Source organism: Sorex araneus, chromosome 1 (genome assembly GCF_027595985.1).
Source record: "Sorex araneus isolate mSorAra2 chromosome 1, mSorAra2.pri, whole genome shotgun sequence".
Lineage (NCBI taxonomy): Eukaryota > Metazoa > Chordata > Mammalia > Eulipotyphla > Soricidae > Sorex > Sorex araneus.
Genome location: NC_073302.1, coordinates 20,409,606 through 20,424,559, shown reverse-complemented (window position 1 = coordinate 20,424,559; position 14,954 = coordinate 20,409,606). Strand labels below are relative to the sequence as shown.

The 14,954-nt window shown below is 52.2% G+C and overlaps 1 protein-coding gene across 1 annotated transcript; it reads left to right on the top strand.

Annotated features, from left to right (window-relative positions):
* Window positions 1-8,418: 8,418 nt before the first annotated feature.
* LOC101538853 (alpha-1-acid glycoprotein-like) lies at window positions 8,419-12,472 on the top strand. Its single transcript, XM_004621142.2, has 6 exons — window positions 8,419-8,599; window positions 8,901-9,043; window positions 9,184-9,260; window positions 10,136-10,243; window positions 10,370-10,473; window positions 12,331-12,472. The coding sequence occupies exons 1-6, from the start codon at window positions 8,486-8,488 to the stop codon at window positions 12,403-12,405; spliced, it is 621 nt and encodes a 206-aa protein (XP_004621199.1). The 5' UTR covers window positions 8,419-8,485; the 3' UTR covers window positions 12,406-12,472.
* Window positions 12,473-14,954: the final 2,482 nt, after the last annotated feature.

The following is a 14,954-nucleotide window of genomic DNA, read 5'->3' as shown; positions in this document are numbered from 1 at the left end:
AGCAGAGTCAGGAGTGATTCCTGAGTGTAGAGCCAGGAGGAACTCCTGAGCACTGTCCAGAGTGGCCCCCTCCAAAAAACAAAAACAAAAACTGTGTAGGCAGGAAACAAGCAGAGAGCCAAGGGGCATCCTCCAGAGAGAAGGGGCCCATCTTTCAGGAACGTTCAGGTGAGATGGAGGAATGGGCACGTGAATGAGAGGCGGGAGGAGTCATGGCATCTCAAAGGAAGGGGGATGGCTTGGGGTAGTGATTTCCCACAGGTCCAAGGAAGCCCGTGGCTCTTGCTGGGGACCAGTCCTGGTGGACAGGGTCAGAGCAGAAGCGCTATGGAGGACTGAGGAACTGAGACAGAAATCAGAGAAAAAAGACGGGTCAGGGGGCGAATGGCCTCCTACACTGAGAACCCCTGCTGTCCCTCGCACTCGGTATTTATTGCTTCAGACTAGGAAGTCTTTAGAAGAAAGAGACAAAATTCTTTAGTCCTTTCTAATTCATCTGGGCCAAACCCCTAAACACATTGGAGGGCCTCCATCGATCAGGACAAGCATCTTTATAATGGGTCTATTTCGAGGGCTGTTTCCTCTGGGAGCAGAGAGAGACACACGGGACCGTGGCCTTGGTGGTTTCCCACGGCAGCACCAGCTCTGTGGATATCAGACGCCTGTTTCCTGTCTGTTCGGTCTCTCTCCTTGCTGTCTTCACTCTCCATTCCCAACATCGGCCCCCTTGGGTTTTGCTACTCTGTGAGCCGGAAGGCTCAGGACTATAGACATCTCAGACTTGGCCCCCCGGGTTCTGCAGCGGCTTCTCCAGATGACGTGGAAGAGTGAGAATCTAATGATTCGAGTTAAAGGGAAAGCTGCTAGAATTCCCAGCTGTGCCTCCCACACAGACAAACATCTGATTAAAATTGTAGACAGTTCTGTGTAACTGAAAGTTACATAGTTAATCCCTTTTCATTGACAAAAAAAGATCACGAATCACGAAAATCCCGTTAATCACCGATTTCTCGAGCGGGCTCAGTAACATCTCATTTCGTCCTTCCCCTGAGATCTTAAAGGGCTATCTTGACTGGGCCCTCCCAACGATGTCGAACTGGGGGCTCTTTCAGGGTCAGGGGAATGAGATCCAGCCTGTTACTGGCTTTAGCATATGAATACAGCATGGGAACTTGCAAGGCTGTCCCATGTGGGCAGGAAACTCTCAGAAGATTGCCAGCTTCTCCCAGAGGGAGAAGTAGGCTATAAGATATTGTGTGGCCGCTTTGTGGCTGCGCGCTTCTGGGACCTTGCTTTTAAGTCTCTCTCTGGATGTTGGCCGTTGATGGGATTACACACACCTGGGTTCCTCTCCCGGTACCTTCCTGCATGAGGCCTGTCCAAACTTGTGGAGAGGGTCCTACAGCATGGCTGTAGCTAGGTTTTGGTGGTCTTCAGTGGCCAGGAGCTCTGCTCAGGGTGTGGAGGGAAGCTGGAGCCCATCCCCTCCGAGGGGCCCCGGGGAAGACAGCCAGTCGTGCAGGCAAGAGACTCTCTGACAAAAAAGATAGCCCTAGAATTCAGATTCATCAGACTATCTGGTTTAGAGATGAAGGGGGAAAAAAAAGGAAAAGAAGGGGGTGAAAGTGAGGGGAGAGGGGCTGGAGAGACAGTACAGCCAGGAGGCGCTTCCCCTGTACACTGCAGGCCCAGTGGGACCCCAGCCCTGCTGGGAGTGATTCCCGAGTGCAGAGCCAGCAGGTGGGGAGAGAGGTGAGGACTGTCCGGCTGATGTCCTTGGGCCTTATCTGGACCGGAAGGTAGGGTCCCTCTCTATTGGAAAGGCCCCAGCAGTCTCTACACATGACCTGCACCATATAAACGGGCCCACACCACAGTTCCTAAGCAGTCAAAGAATTTAGAGTTAAACAATATGGACGATTCTCAAAAAATTAGAAATTGAGCTCCCATTTGACGCAGCAATCCCACTCCTGGGAATATATCCCGGAGAGGAAAAAGGTATAGTCGAAATGACATTTGCACTTGTATGTTCACTGCAGCACTGTTTACAATAGCCAAAATCTGGAAAAAAACCAGAGTGCCCCAAAACAGATGACTGGTTAAAGAAACTCTGGGGGCTGGAGCGATAGCACAGCGGGTAGGGAGTTTGCCTTGCACGCGGCCGACCCGGGTTCGATTCCCAGCATCCCATATGGTCCCCTGAGCACCGCCATGGATAATTCCTGAGTGCAGAGCCAGGAGTAACCCCTGTGCAGAGCCAGTTGTGACCCAAAAAGCAAAAAAAAAAGAAAGAAAGAAAAAGAAACTCTGGTACATCTACACTGTGGAATACTATGCAGCTGTTAGAAAAGACGAAGTCATAATATTTACATAATAAGTGGATCAACATGGAGAGTATCATCTTCAGTGAAATGAGTCAGCCAGAAAGAGACAGGCATAGAGAGATCGCACTCATATCTGGATTATAAAGTAGCAGAATGGGACACTAACACCCAAGAGTAGTAGAGATAAGAACAAGGAAGTCTGCCCCACAGCTTGGAAACTGGCCTCACATGCTGGGGGGAAAGGCAGCAGAGACAGAGAAGGGAACACCAAGTAGAGGATGTTGGGAGGACCCACTCGGGTTGAAAGCTGCGTACCAAAAGTAGACTATAGACTGAACATAATGGCCACTCAATACCTGTATTGCAAACTACAACATACGACAGGAGAGAGAACAAAAGGGAATGCCCTGCTGCAGAGGCAGGATGGGGTGGTGGGAGGAATACTGGGATCATTAGTGGAGGAGAATGGGCACTGGTAGAGGGATGTAAACTAAATACAAACATGAAAGTTCATAAGTTTGTAACTGTACCCCACAGTGATTCACTAATAAAAATTTAAAAATAAAAGAACTTAGAGTTAATAAAGCTTTGGGTAGGGCTGGAGCGGTAGTACAGTGGGTAGGGCTTGCACACAGCTCTCCAGCATTCCATATGGTCCTCCAAGCACCTCCAGGAGTAATTCCTGAGTGCAGAGCCAGGAGTAACCCCTGAGCATTGCCAGGTGTGACCCAAAAGACTCACACACACACAAAAGAAATAAAAAATAATAATAGTAATAAAAATCCTTGGGTAGTTGTTGTCTGGGGGGACTCCTGTTCTCCCCCTTTCCCCCTTCTCGTTTTTCTGATTTTTAGGAAGCACTGGCTCTCTCTACAACAGCCCAGCCTTGAGGTCATGAGGAATTCCAGTATGGAGTTTAATAGAACCATTGTTGCAAAAATATTTGAGGTTCTTAAGACACAGATGTGAGGCTATTGTCTGTCTTGATGCTGCGAGGGACACCTGAACTGCAAATTATGTAATACAAAAAGTCAATGACATGTCGGGCCTGCTCCCCAGATAAGGGTTGGGCCCAGGAACATTTTGAGTGGGTGTCGATTGCAAAGTATGCGTGGGCTTGGATGCCCCAGGTACTACGTGTGTACCATCCACCTGCCATAGATCATTAACATTTTTACCCTGAGGATTAACCCTGGAGGTCACCGGAGGACAGAGGGTGGGAACACAGGTAGGACCAAGGGCCACGGGTTTTCTTGCTTATCTCTGGTCAGCGCAAATTGACAAGGTGACAGAGACCGTTGTTACTATCATTATGGGTCCATTGGTCAAAAGAAGCATTTGTTAAGCCTAGAGGGGGTAGAACATACAGTCCTGGGGTTTGGGTTGTCTTCTGTTTTGTTTTGGGGTCACACCTAGCAGTGTGATGCTCGGGGGTGCTCCTGGCTCTGAGTTCAAGGATCACTACTGGTGGGGCTCAAGGGACCCCGTGGGGTGTCAGGACCAAATCCTGGTTGGCAGATCCAAGGCAAGCATCTGACCTGCTGTACTATCTGTCCAGCCCCAGAACATAGAGTTTAAGCAACAATAGAGTGTTCGCTTGGTTCTTTTACTTTCGTGTCGAGACCTTGATTTCCCCTCCTTCTTAAGGGCCCGGTTTTCTAAGATCACCGTAGCTTCATCCTTAGTTTCATGTCCTTAGTCTATACTCTGGAACATCGATCTAAAACTCTTTTCCACAGATTTTTCTCAAGAGATAAGTCTCAGAACGATTCTACAGATACAGTTTAAAAGATCTTCTAGGAGTCCAGTTTGACCACACATTTCATTTCCTTTCCCAAAAAAGGTCCTCAGACCTTCACATTCCTTTACACTCATTCTGTCTTGTAACTTTTTCATCATTCCATCTCACAACTAATCAGTTTTACTTTCAGAAGACAGAATTTCTTTCTTTCTCCCCCAAAACAGTATTGCCAGCCATTATCTGCCCTACTTAAAATACACATTTAAATGTCTGATGGTCTTATTTTGTAGATGTGACTTCTTACTTTATTAAATTTAGTACATCTTGATTTTCCAATAAATTTGGAAACTTTTTTTTTTCATTTAGCATGACAAAGTTGTACTCCGAAGAACTGATCAAAATCTCTTCTTTTTAGGGATCACCAACTATAATGTAGTCGAAGGCCATGTGGGAGAAGGGAGTTGCGGGCTGAATGAGGGCTAGAGACTGAGCACAGTGGCCACTCAACACCTTTATTGCAAACCACAATAGCTAATTAGAGGGAGAGAACAGAAGGGAATGCCCTGCCACAGTGACAGGGTGGGGTGGGGGGGAGATGGGATTGGGGAGCATGGGAGGGATGCTGAGTTTACTGGTGGTGGAATATGGGCACTGGTGAAGGGATGGGTTCCCGAACTTTGTATGGGGGAAGCATAAGCACAGATGTGTATAAATCCGAAACTGTACCCTCATGGTGATTCATTAATTAAAAATAAATAAATTTATTTAAAAAAAATCTCTTCTTTTTGTAGTCTCTGAACATAAGGCATATGCAATGTTTTCATGTGCTTGTAAGAAGTTTTTTTTTAAATGAAATATGAAATGCTCAGGGTTCACTACTGGCATTGTCTATGGGTCACTGAGGATTGAACTCAAGCACTCAAGCCCTTAGCATGCAAGGCACTACCCACTGCCCTATCTCTCAGACCCTTCTCTGGGTGGAGTCTGAAGCCAGTCCATCTGGAATCATTAAGAATCTAAATTGCCACTGAGTAAGAAGTGGACAGCGGGGCTGGAGCAATAGCACAGCGGGTAGGGCGTTTGCCTTGCACGAGACCGACTCGGGTTCGATTCCCAGCATCCCATATGGTCCCCTGAACACTGCCAGGAGTAATTCCTGAGTGCATGAGCCAGGAGTAACCCCTGTGCATGGCTGGGTATGACCCAAAAAGAAAAAAAAAAGTAGTGGACAGCTCCATCGCTTCCCTACTCATCACAGAGGAGATGCGAGCCAAGCCAGGCTGCTGGACCTCACTCTGGCCCAGTTCTGCAGATTGTAGGAATCTTGGACACCTCCAGATTCCCCCATACCTGCAGCTCAGCAGGAGCTCAGCAGATTAGGTGGGAAAATAGCCTAGAAGCCAACTAAATGCCATCAACAAAATCAGCCACACAGAAGGCTCCGCTTGCAACTAACATCTTAGTAAGCCCTCAGACAGTGACTTTCGTCAGGCCATAGGGAGATATACCAATTTCGCCCATTTCCTTTTCCTGAATTATTATTTTTAGCATTCCGTTAGCCACTTTGCTGTAGTAAGCAATACAAAATAAATTACTTTGTGCCAGTGAAGGGGACAGACTTGCGGAGTAGATAAGAAACTGGGTAAATGGTGGGGGAAGGTCACACTGGTGGTGGGGTTGGTGTTGGAATACTGAGTGCTCTTCACAGTGTACTATGAACAACTTAGTGAATCACAGCACTCCAATAGAGGGGAGGGGCAAGACTCTACATTATCAAAATCCTGAGACCAATTGTTTCGACATATTCTCAACACTGACTTCGTTTCGCTCGCTCAATCCACGTTGGAAATTATGATTACACACACTTCATTTCCTCTCCGCTGACCAAAAACTTGCAAAATTGCACCAGTGGTTTGTGTTTATTTAACCCCAGCTCATTTGAATAATTAAACTGTGAAGATATGAACCAGTTTCTATTTACCATAATTTTCCCAAACTGTAAGTATTTTGGGGTTAGATATTCTAATAATTTCATGGACACACTTAGACACAAAGGTGTGTAGTTCTTACTGAAACTTTAGATACTAATGAAAGAAAGCTTTCAGAGTTTGCGTAAATTCAAAAAAACATTGATTTGGGGCTGGAGCAATAGCACAGCGGGTAGGGCCTTGCACGCGGCCGACCCGGGTTCGATTCCCAGCATCCCATATGGTCCCCCGAGCACTGCCATGAGTAATTCCTGAGTGCAGAGCAAGGAGTAACCCCTGAGCATCCCCGGGTGTGACCCAAAAAATTAAAAAAAAATCCATTGATTTGACTTTGATAATTGTGTACAGAAGTGCCAATGTTGCTCAAATTCTATTTCTATGTGTAAAACAGCCTCATTTCTTGTTGTTGTAAAAGCACACGAGAGCCAGAAATGACATCTTCACTAGTTCTGATTATGTGGTTGAACAAATCCTAGCAGTAGAGGCTCTGGTGGAAGATTTGGCAAATTAGGGTCTTGCCTTAGAAGACATGGATTTTCTCTGGCAAGTGTTGAGAGATTCACCTGGGCTGGTTTAGGGTGGTCCCCACTGCTGTAACACAGCTGCCCCCATAAATAACTACTGGCGCTCCACAGGAATGCAGGTTGCCAGTTTGTAACTCTGGCCTTTCAGGTGAAGGATTAGCTGGCTCAGCCTTATCCTTGTATTTTCCCTCGGCCAAATAAAATTACCCAGATGAGGCCCGTGCTGTTATGATGTTACGAAACACCAACCTTCCTGTCAAACAGACTGTTCCATTAAGTTTTATTCTGCACTCGGGATAAGGTTTCTTAACTTAGTACTTATCTTTGGCCTCTCTTTGGACACTGATTGTTAGAAGGAATGAGGGGAGGGAGGGATTTTCTCTCGCTCTCCTCTTTATTACAGTCTAATTAACTCCTTTGCTTCTTCCTTTCCTTCCTCTGACACCTCCTCCTCTTCTTGTGGTCCCCCTGCTTACTGGAATGGTTCTACAGCAGGGAAGCGAAGGTGCCGCCGTACTGCACAGCAGTGTACAAAGATGCCCTGGTCTGTGGGCCTTTCTTAAGAAACAATGACAACACTTTCTCCCGAAGCCTCCAATCTAAAGTGTCCCGCAAGGGCAGCCAGTAACAATTCTGCCCAGAGCCTGAAATCCTTATTTTTACACCCCCCCCCCCCAACCCCGGAGCGTTTAGCAATCATCGTGTTGTGATTTAACCCATTTGACCCAGGAAGCAGCAAATGTCAGTCAGAGACCTTCAAGGGCAACAGGATTCTATACCCAGATGGGTCCAGAGGAGACGCCTTCAAATGCTGAACCCAGAGCACACGAGGGCCAGAAATGACATCGTCACTAGCTCTGATCATGTGGTTAAACAAATTTTAGCATGGGTGGGAGACAGACAGCACAGCACGAACAGACTGGCATAGCCTTTGAACTAAGAGGGGAAAGGTCTTGATGCATCTGTGCAGGATTAAAACAAAGAGTAATCAGTAAATGGTTAACCTCAGATAGCGCAATCAATAATCGATCTGTTAACAGACAGGAGTGTGCAGGGAGTGTTGTAATTCTTCTGCCAGGGTCTGGCAGGCGGGCACTGCTGGCACGGAAGCACTGTTAAACTCTTCTGTTCAGCATCCCTGGCCCAGTGAGGGGGGATGTGCTCCTAGTGACCGGAAGTCCTCGTCCCCATAGCTCCCCGATTGATACACCCCCAGAATCCCACTCTCCCTTCAAGCAGGAATCCCCTCCTTCCCTCTGGGTGCTCAGGGCAAGCGTGAATGACCATGGCTAGCCCGAGGCAGATGGGTCCCATTGAGCTCTAGAAAGGCTGGACACATCCGTGAGCCAGTGGTTTTTCCACCTTGGACCTTTATTTCCTCTTTTGGTTTTTGGGTCACACCAGAGATGCTCAGGAATGACTCCTGGGAGTGCTGGACCATAGGGGATGCCAGAAATCAACACAGGCTTGGCAAGCCAGCGCACTCTCCCAGCTGTTCTATTGCTCTAGCCCCATCTTGGACATTTTCTTGACTTCAGTAGATTTCAGACTTCCAGAAGTCTCAGATCTTATTGTTCTTCCCTTTGGGGGAGTTTAGATCTGCAACATACTAACTCCTCTTGCAAAACTGTAACAACTAAACATCCATCTTAACTAGGATCACTGCCATCCAGTCCTCACCCACCTTGGCTCCCAGTAGCTGTGATTTTGGCCTCTTGGAGATTTTCCAGTTTGGATCTGGGCTCTGGGTAAGCAGGAGGACAGCTGAAGGCAGCGGTGGACATTTCCCAGAGGCTCCTGGGATTGCATCAGAGCCCCGCCCCTGCAGTGGACTCCAAAGGTCCCTGAAGCCTTCAGCCACCTGCTCCCTGGGACTCCGTGGGACTCCGGCTTCCTCTGCATCCCGACATGGCGCTGACTTGGGCCCTCGTGGTTCTCAGCCTCCTTCCTCTGGTGGGCGCTGAGAGCTCGGAGTGCGCCAACATGACAGGGACGCCCATCACCAATGCTACTCTGGAGATGGTGAGTGTTGACCTGGCCGAAGGGCTTTGCCCCAATCATGCCTTGTGCTCAGCCCCCCATCCTGGGTCCTGGAGCCAGGGTGCTGCCCATTTCCCTGCAAAGTCTGATGCCCTTGCAAGATCCTTCCGGGGGCTGGGGGCAACACAGACTGAGTCTGGAGGGGCTTTCTGGGTAGGGATGGTGGTGATCTTTGATCTTCAGAGCGAACCCCTCCAGATCCACTCCACCCTTGGAGCCCCCTATTTGCCAGCTGGACAAGAAGCCCCTTAATCAACGTCCCATTCCTCTCCCCCACCTCCAGATCAGTGGCAAGTGGTTCTACATCGCCTCCGCCTTCCGCCTCCCCGAGTTTATTGAGTGGGCCAAGGCGGTCCCCTCGGCTGTTGTGTACTTGACCCCGAACCAGACTGAGAACGTCGTCTACTTCCGAGAATACATAACCTTGTGAGAGCCCCCCGGCCGCCCCTGCCCTTGCTTCTGCTGCCCGACCACCAGCCCCTCCCTCCCCCCAGCTCGCCATGAGCGCTTGGTGACCACCCTCTTCTCCTGTCCACTCTCCTGCCCCCCTCCCACTGTCTGTCCAGTGCCACCGAGGGCAAGTGCCTCTACAACTCCAGCTACATGGACATCCAGAAGGAGAATGGGACCTTTTCCAGGACCGGTGAGGGCCACGTGCATGGGTCTGACTAGCCTAGAAGGGGACTGGGGTGGGGGAGGGCATGAAGGAAGGTACTGTGGGGTGGTTCTGGCACTGGGGACAAGGGGACAGTGCTGTGACAGGACCTCAACTCCTGCTGTGTTCCAACTCCTGGACTGTCTGCAAGGGCTCCCCTTGATACTCACAAACAACCCTCCAGAGAAACCGATGAGGAAACCGAGAAACAGAGAGGCCAAGGTACCCCCTTGAGGTCACACAGCCTGGAAAGAGGCAGCAGACCCAAGGCAGGCTGCAGGTCTGCCTGACTCTCGACCTTCCTTTATCATCTGGTCACTCTGAAGGGCAACGATTAGGGCTGGAGCGATAGCACAGCGGGTAGGACATTTGCCTTGCACCCAGCAGACCCGGGTTTGATTCCCAGCATCCCATATGATCTCCTGTGCACCCCAGGAGTAATTCCTGAGTGCAGAGCAAGGAGCAACCCCTGAGCATTGCTGGGTGTGACCCAAAAAGGAAAAAAAAAAAGAAGGGCAATGGTGTGGTGACCCAGGCCACGGCAGCTCGTGGAACCAGGCACACGGTGGCCTGATGCAAAAAGGCACTTTTTTGATCTCACTATCCCCATCTGTGACAGGGGAGCAGGTCCCTGGTTCCAGGCGCTGTCGGCAGGAGGTTCAAGGCCTCACCCAGGCCAGGTGCCCTGTGTTCTTAGGAACACGAATTGGCAACCCTCCACCTCCCACCCACCCCTGGAGCCTTGGCCTCCCCACCTCTGCTCTGCACCCCAGGGGCTCAGGCTGCCCCATGTGTGATGTGGGAACCCCAACCCCCATGTCACCCCTGTCTCACCCAGAGTCTGTCTCCTCTCCCCACCCCAGAAATGAACGTCTATTACTTAGCCTACCTGATACACACCAAGGACCCCGCGACCTTCATCTTTGCTTACTTCCCAGAAGACAAGCAGAAGATAGGGCTGTCTCTCTACGGTAGGAACCCCCTACACGGCCGCCCTCCCCGGGCCTTTACTCAAGAACTACTCCCTGTCCCAACGGGACCTCCCCTGTTCCTGCCCTGCCCCCACACCCCACCAGAACCCCTGCTCCTTCCTGCAGCTAACACTTCACAAGTGACCCCTGAGCAGATGAGCGAGTTCCATGAGGCCTCCAAGTGCCTGGGCTTTGAGGTGTCAGAAATCATCACCACCGACGAGACAAAGGTGAGGGCTGGAGGCAGCCTCAGGGGCCCAGGGAGGGCGCGCTACTGGCCTCAGCTGGACCTCTGGCCTCTCGTCAGGTCACTGGGCAGTCAAGGAGCAGCTGGGTGAGTGGGGAGAAGCCGGCATGGGGTGGAAGAGCAGAGACCGGCAGGAAAGACTGCACGGCCACCGTGACGGGAGGAATCGGGGGAGACACGCATTGGAATTTTGTCCCCCCTGGCCACACCCCAGGCTTCTGCCCTGAGTGAAAGGTCTTCCCCTGTCGCCCAACCTTCGCCAAGGCCCAGCCCTGATCTGCTCCCAGAATCGCTGATGAAATCATCTCCTTAGTATTGTCCCAGGGGGTGGAGCTTAGCACAGCAGGGAGGGCGTTTGCCTTGCACAGAGCCCACCTGGGTTCAACCCCCAGCATCCTATAGGTCCCCCAAGGAACCCCAGAAGTCATTTCCATATGCAGAGTCCAGTGTCAGCCCTGAGCCTCGCCAGGTGTGGCCCAAACAACAACAAAATATTCTCTCAGATATTTTATTTTTTACATCAGGAATTTTAGAGTTGAGGTAACATGGTTCCAATCATGTTAGTGCCTATGGCGCTGACCTATAAACGTGTGCAATTTTGTACGTCAACACCAGATGAAGTAACATGATGGTAACCATCCTCAACATTCCTCACCCATCTCCCCACTCACCTCCTGTTTGCCTCTTGCTGCCCACTCTTCCCTGTCCCCGGCCCCACACCCCAAATCTCACTCCTGTGATTCCAGACCTAGTGTTTATCCTCAGTACTCAATACCGCCATCCCTGGTTCCCTCCCTCTCCAGCTCCCAGAGGTGCAAAGTCATCTGCAACTCGACCTTCCCCCTCTGACTTGTATCTCCTAATCTGATGGTCTCTCTGGCCCACACACTTGGCTGCCAACTCTCTGGGTTCCTCTTCACCTTGCAGTGCTCAGGGCTGACTCCTGGTTCTGTGCCCAGGGATCACTCCTGCTGGTGCTCAGGGACCACATGGGGTGCTGGGGATGGAAGGCAGGCGCACTCCCAGCCGTCCTCTCCTCCGGCCCCTGGGCCGTGGCTTCAGACCCTCTCCTGTGTTGCCCGACACTTGGATTGTCTCCGTAGCCGGCTTAGCCTCTTCTCCTGCACCTGAGATCCCCGCGCGGCACCATCTACTCACCCCCTGTGGGAAAATACTTCAACTCCCAGAGCTCAAGGGCTGGCGGTGCTGTTTTGCTTCTGATGTGGCTCTCAGCACAGGAAGGTCACACTGCCGAACCACCAGGGAGTGGGAGGACACCCACCCTACCTCCAGCTTCCAGGGACCCTGGGAAAGGGCTTATGAACCCAGGCTGGGGCATTGGGTCCCAGGTCTGCAGGCCTTCACCCCATCCACCAGCAGGGGGCGTCTGGACAGGCCACAGGCACAGCCTCCCCACTCCCAGCCCTGGCAGGGGCAGAGTGGTGAGGGGTGTGGGGAGCCAGAGACCCAGGTGAGGGCTGGGCAGGCCGTGAGCACTGGGAGCATCTCATCTTTCCCAGGGTCCGCACCCCACACTTTCTCTCTGCCGCCTGCCTTCCCCATCGTCTTCCTGGTTGCCACGTCTGGGATTGTAGCTTTGGCTGTGGTGCTCTTGGGGGCTGCAGCCAGGGCGCGGCATGGGGGCCACGGCAGCAGTTAGGGGCGTCACATGGTGATGCTGATGGGCCTCCAAGGACTGAATGTCCAGCTGCCCCCTGTCAGGCAGGCTCTGCCCAGAGCCACACCCCAGGCCCTTGGGTCCTCTAGGGGGTGAGTAAACTAAGTCTCAGGCTGGGTCGGGGACCCCCTTCATCACACTCCCCACCCCTCTCTCCCCCAGAGCCTGTGTGGGCCCCTGGAGCAGCAGCACGAGGAGGAGAGGAAGAAGAAACTCGAGGAAGCAGCACAGGCTTAGAGCCTGGCGACTCGGTGGCACCTTCGTGGCTCTTTCCTCCAAGTTGTCAATAAAGCGTCTCCTCTGAGCAGGCAGTTGTGTGTCACTCCCGCGAAGCCTGAGGCCAGCCTGGCTGAGCTGAGCCCTCGCTGGCCGCCAGATGGACGAGGCTAGGGAGCCCAGCCCCTGGGCTGGGATGGATCCAGGATGCACCCTGTCCTGTGGGGTGGGAAACAGTCCCTTCCTCTGTGGCAGGGGAGTCTGGGAAGGCTTCCTGGAAGAGGCATCTAAGCCAGCCGAGAAGCCAGAGGGACTTGGTGATGCCCTCTGTCCTGCTGGGCGGGATCTGGGCCGGCTCTCGTGTCAGAGCCCAGAGGCAGGTCACTCAGAGGAGTGGGTGCGAATCCTGTGTGCCATGTGAATCTGGCCCCCAGGCTGCAGGGCGATGGGGAGGGGCCTGGGGTGGGTGCTCTGAGCATTGTGGCATCTGCCGGGGCCGGGGACGACGGGGGGAGCCAGGGAGCACTCGGGCCTCAGCCCCGGGCACCGTCTCTCCGTGAAGCGTCCTGATGCCCCACCAGGGCCAAATGGGAGAGGGACCCTCACCTCCAGGACAGCAGGACGGTTCCCACGACCAGACCTGGGGGCCACCCCAAGGCCTCTTCCGACCCCCCTGAGGCCCCCATCACCCCTTGTCCCTCTCCCAGGGCATCAGCGCTTCCCAGAGCCGGGATCTCTCTGTGCCCGGGGGCCGAGGCTGGGGCTGCCCCTTGGGGTCCCTCTTCTTCTCCTGACACCCGCAGAACGTGTCAAGCCACGGAAAGGCCTCTTGCCCCGAGAAGGGGCTGGGTCCGAGGCTCCCCCCACACTAGAAACGGTTTCCCTCAGGCTGCACGCGGCACTCCGTGTCTCCCTTTATTCTTTTCTTTATATTTGGAGCCACTCCAGGCAGTGTTCTGGGCTTATTCTGGGCTCCGTGCTCAGGCATCACTCCCAGAGGGCTCAGTACCTTAGGGGTGCTGGGGATCGAACCCAAGTGACCTCATGCAAGCAAGCGCCCTATGGCCACTGGACTGTCACTCTGGCCCCATGACGTCATTCCCCGGGGTGGTCAGGAGGATGGGCTGAAGGAGGAGAAAGCAGAGGAGTGGCTCTGAGGGGAGGAGCTGGGGAAAAGAGGTGTGTGTGTGTGCATGTGTGTGTGCATCTGAGTGTTCTTGTGCATGCATGCTTGTATGTACATTTATGCATACATATGTGTGCATGTGTATGTGCATGCTTGCATCCATGTGTGCATTCTGTGCATGTGCATGCATGCATGCATCTGTGTGTGCATGTGTGCATTTATGTGTGCATGTGTAATGCATGCATGTGTGTGCATCTGTGTGTGTGCATGCGTGCGTGTGTTCTTCTGTGTGTGCTTTTCTGAAGCGAAGATCAAGGCCAGAAGAGGCAGGAGTCCAGGAGGAGAAACTTCACGGAGGGCACTAGAGCGACGGCAGTGGGAAGGGCCTTGCTTGAGCCCCGGGCACCAGCCCCCTGCATCCCCCAACAGACTCTGCCATCCTGGCCAGCGGTCACTTACTCAGGGGCTGTCGGGGCATCTCCCACGGCACCAAGGAGGACCTGGCTGGGGCTGTCCTTTCTCTCTGTTTCCCCTTCCTCTCTCCCTCTCTCTCACCTTCTCTCCCTCTCTCTCACCCTCTCCCCTCTCACATCCTTTCCCACACCCCTCTCTCTCCCCACTTTAAAATTTTTAAATTTATTTTCTTTTGCTTTTTGGTCACATCTGGAAATGCACAGGGGTTACTCCTGCCTTTGCACTCAGGAATTATTCCTGGTGGTGCTCGGGGGACCATATGGGATGCTGGGAATCGAACCTGGGTCAGTCGCGTGGAAGGCAAATGCCCTCCCCGCTGTGCTAATGCTCCAGCCCTTCCACTTAAAAATTTTAATTCTGCCTTTACTCCCATCCTTCCCCTGACCACAGGAAGCCTAAGCAACACCCAGGCCTGGATCCTTTTCACCCTCCCCCACCTATGCCTTTCTCTCTGGGCTCCCCCTAACATCACCTTGGTTAGGTCAGTTCATCCCCTGCTCCTGGTTGAACCTGTCTGTCTGTCTGTCTACCAAACCAGTGTGCCGCTGGTAGGCAAGGAATACAGTCCCCCTTTGCCACCCCCCAACCTCACAGCTCAGTCACAGACCATCCTAAAGGGCCCCCAGACAGAACCGAGGGCTGGGGGAGGGGAAGGGACCAGGACAGAGCCCAGCTCTCAGCTCTCACTCCCCTGAGTGTCCCTGCGGGAAGTCGTGGAGCACTGTCTGACAGGCTGCTGGGGTAGCCCCTATAGAAAGATAGAAAGAAAAAAAGAATGATAGGAAGTAAAGAAATAGAAGGAAAGGAAGGAATAAGAAGAAAAAGAGAAAGGAACGGAATAAAGAAATATAGATAGGAAGAGGGAAAAAAGAAAGGGAGAAAGAAGAAATATAGATAGAAAGAAAGGAAGTAAAGAAACAGAAGGAAAGGAAGGAAGAAGAAAGAAAGAAAGAAAGGGAATATAGAAATC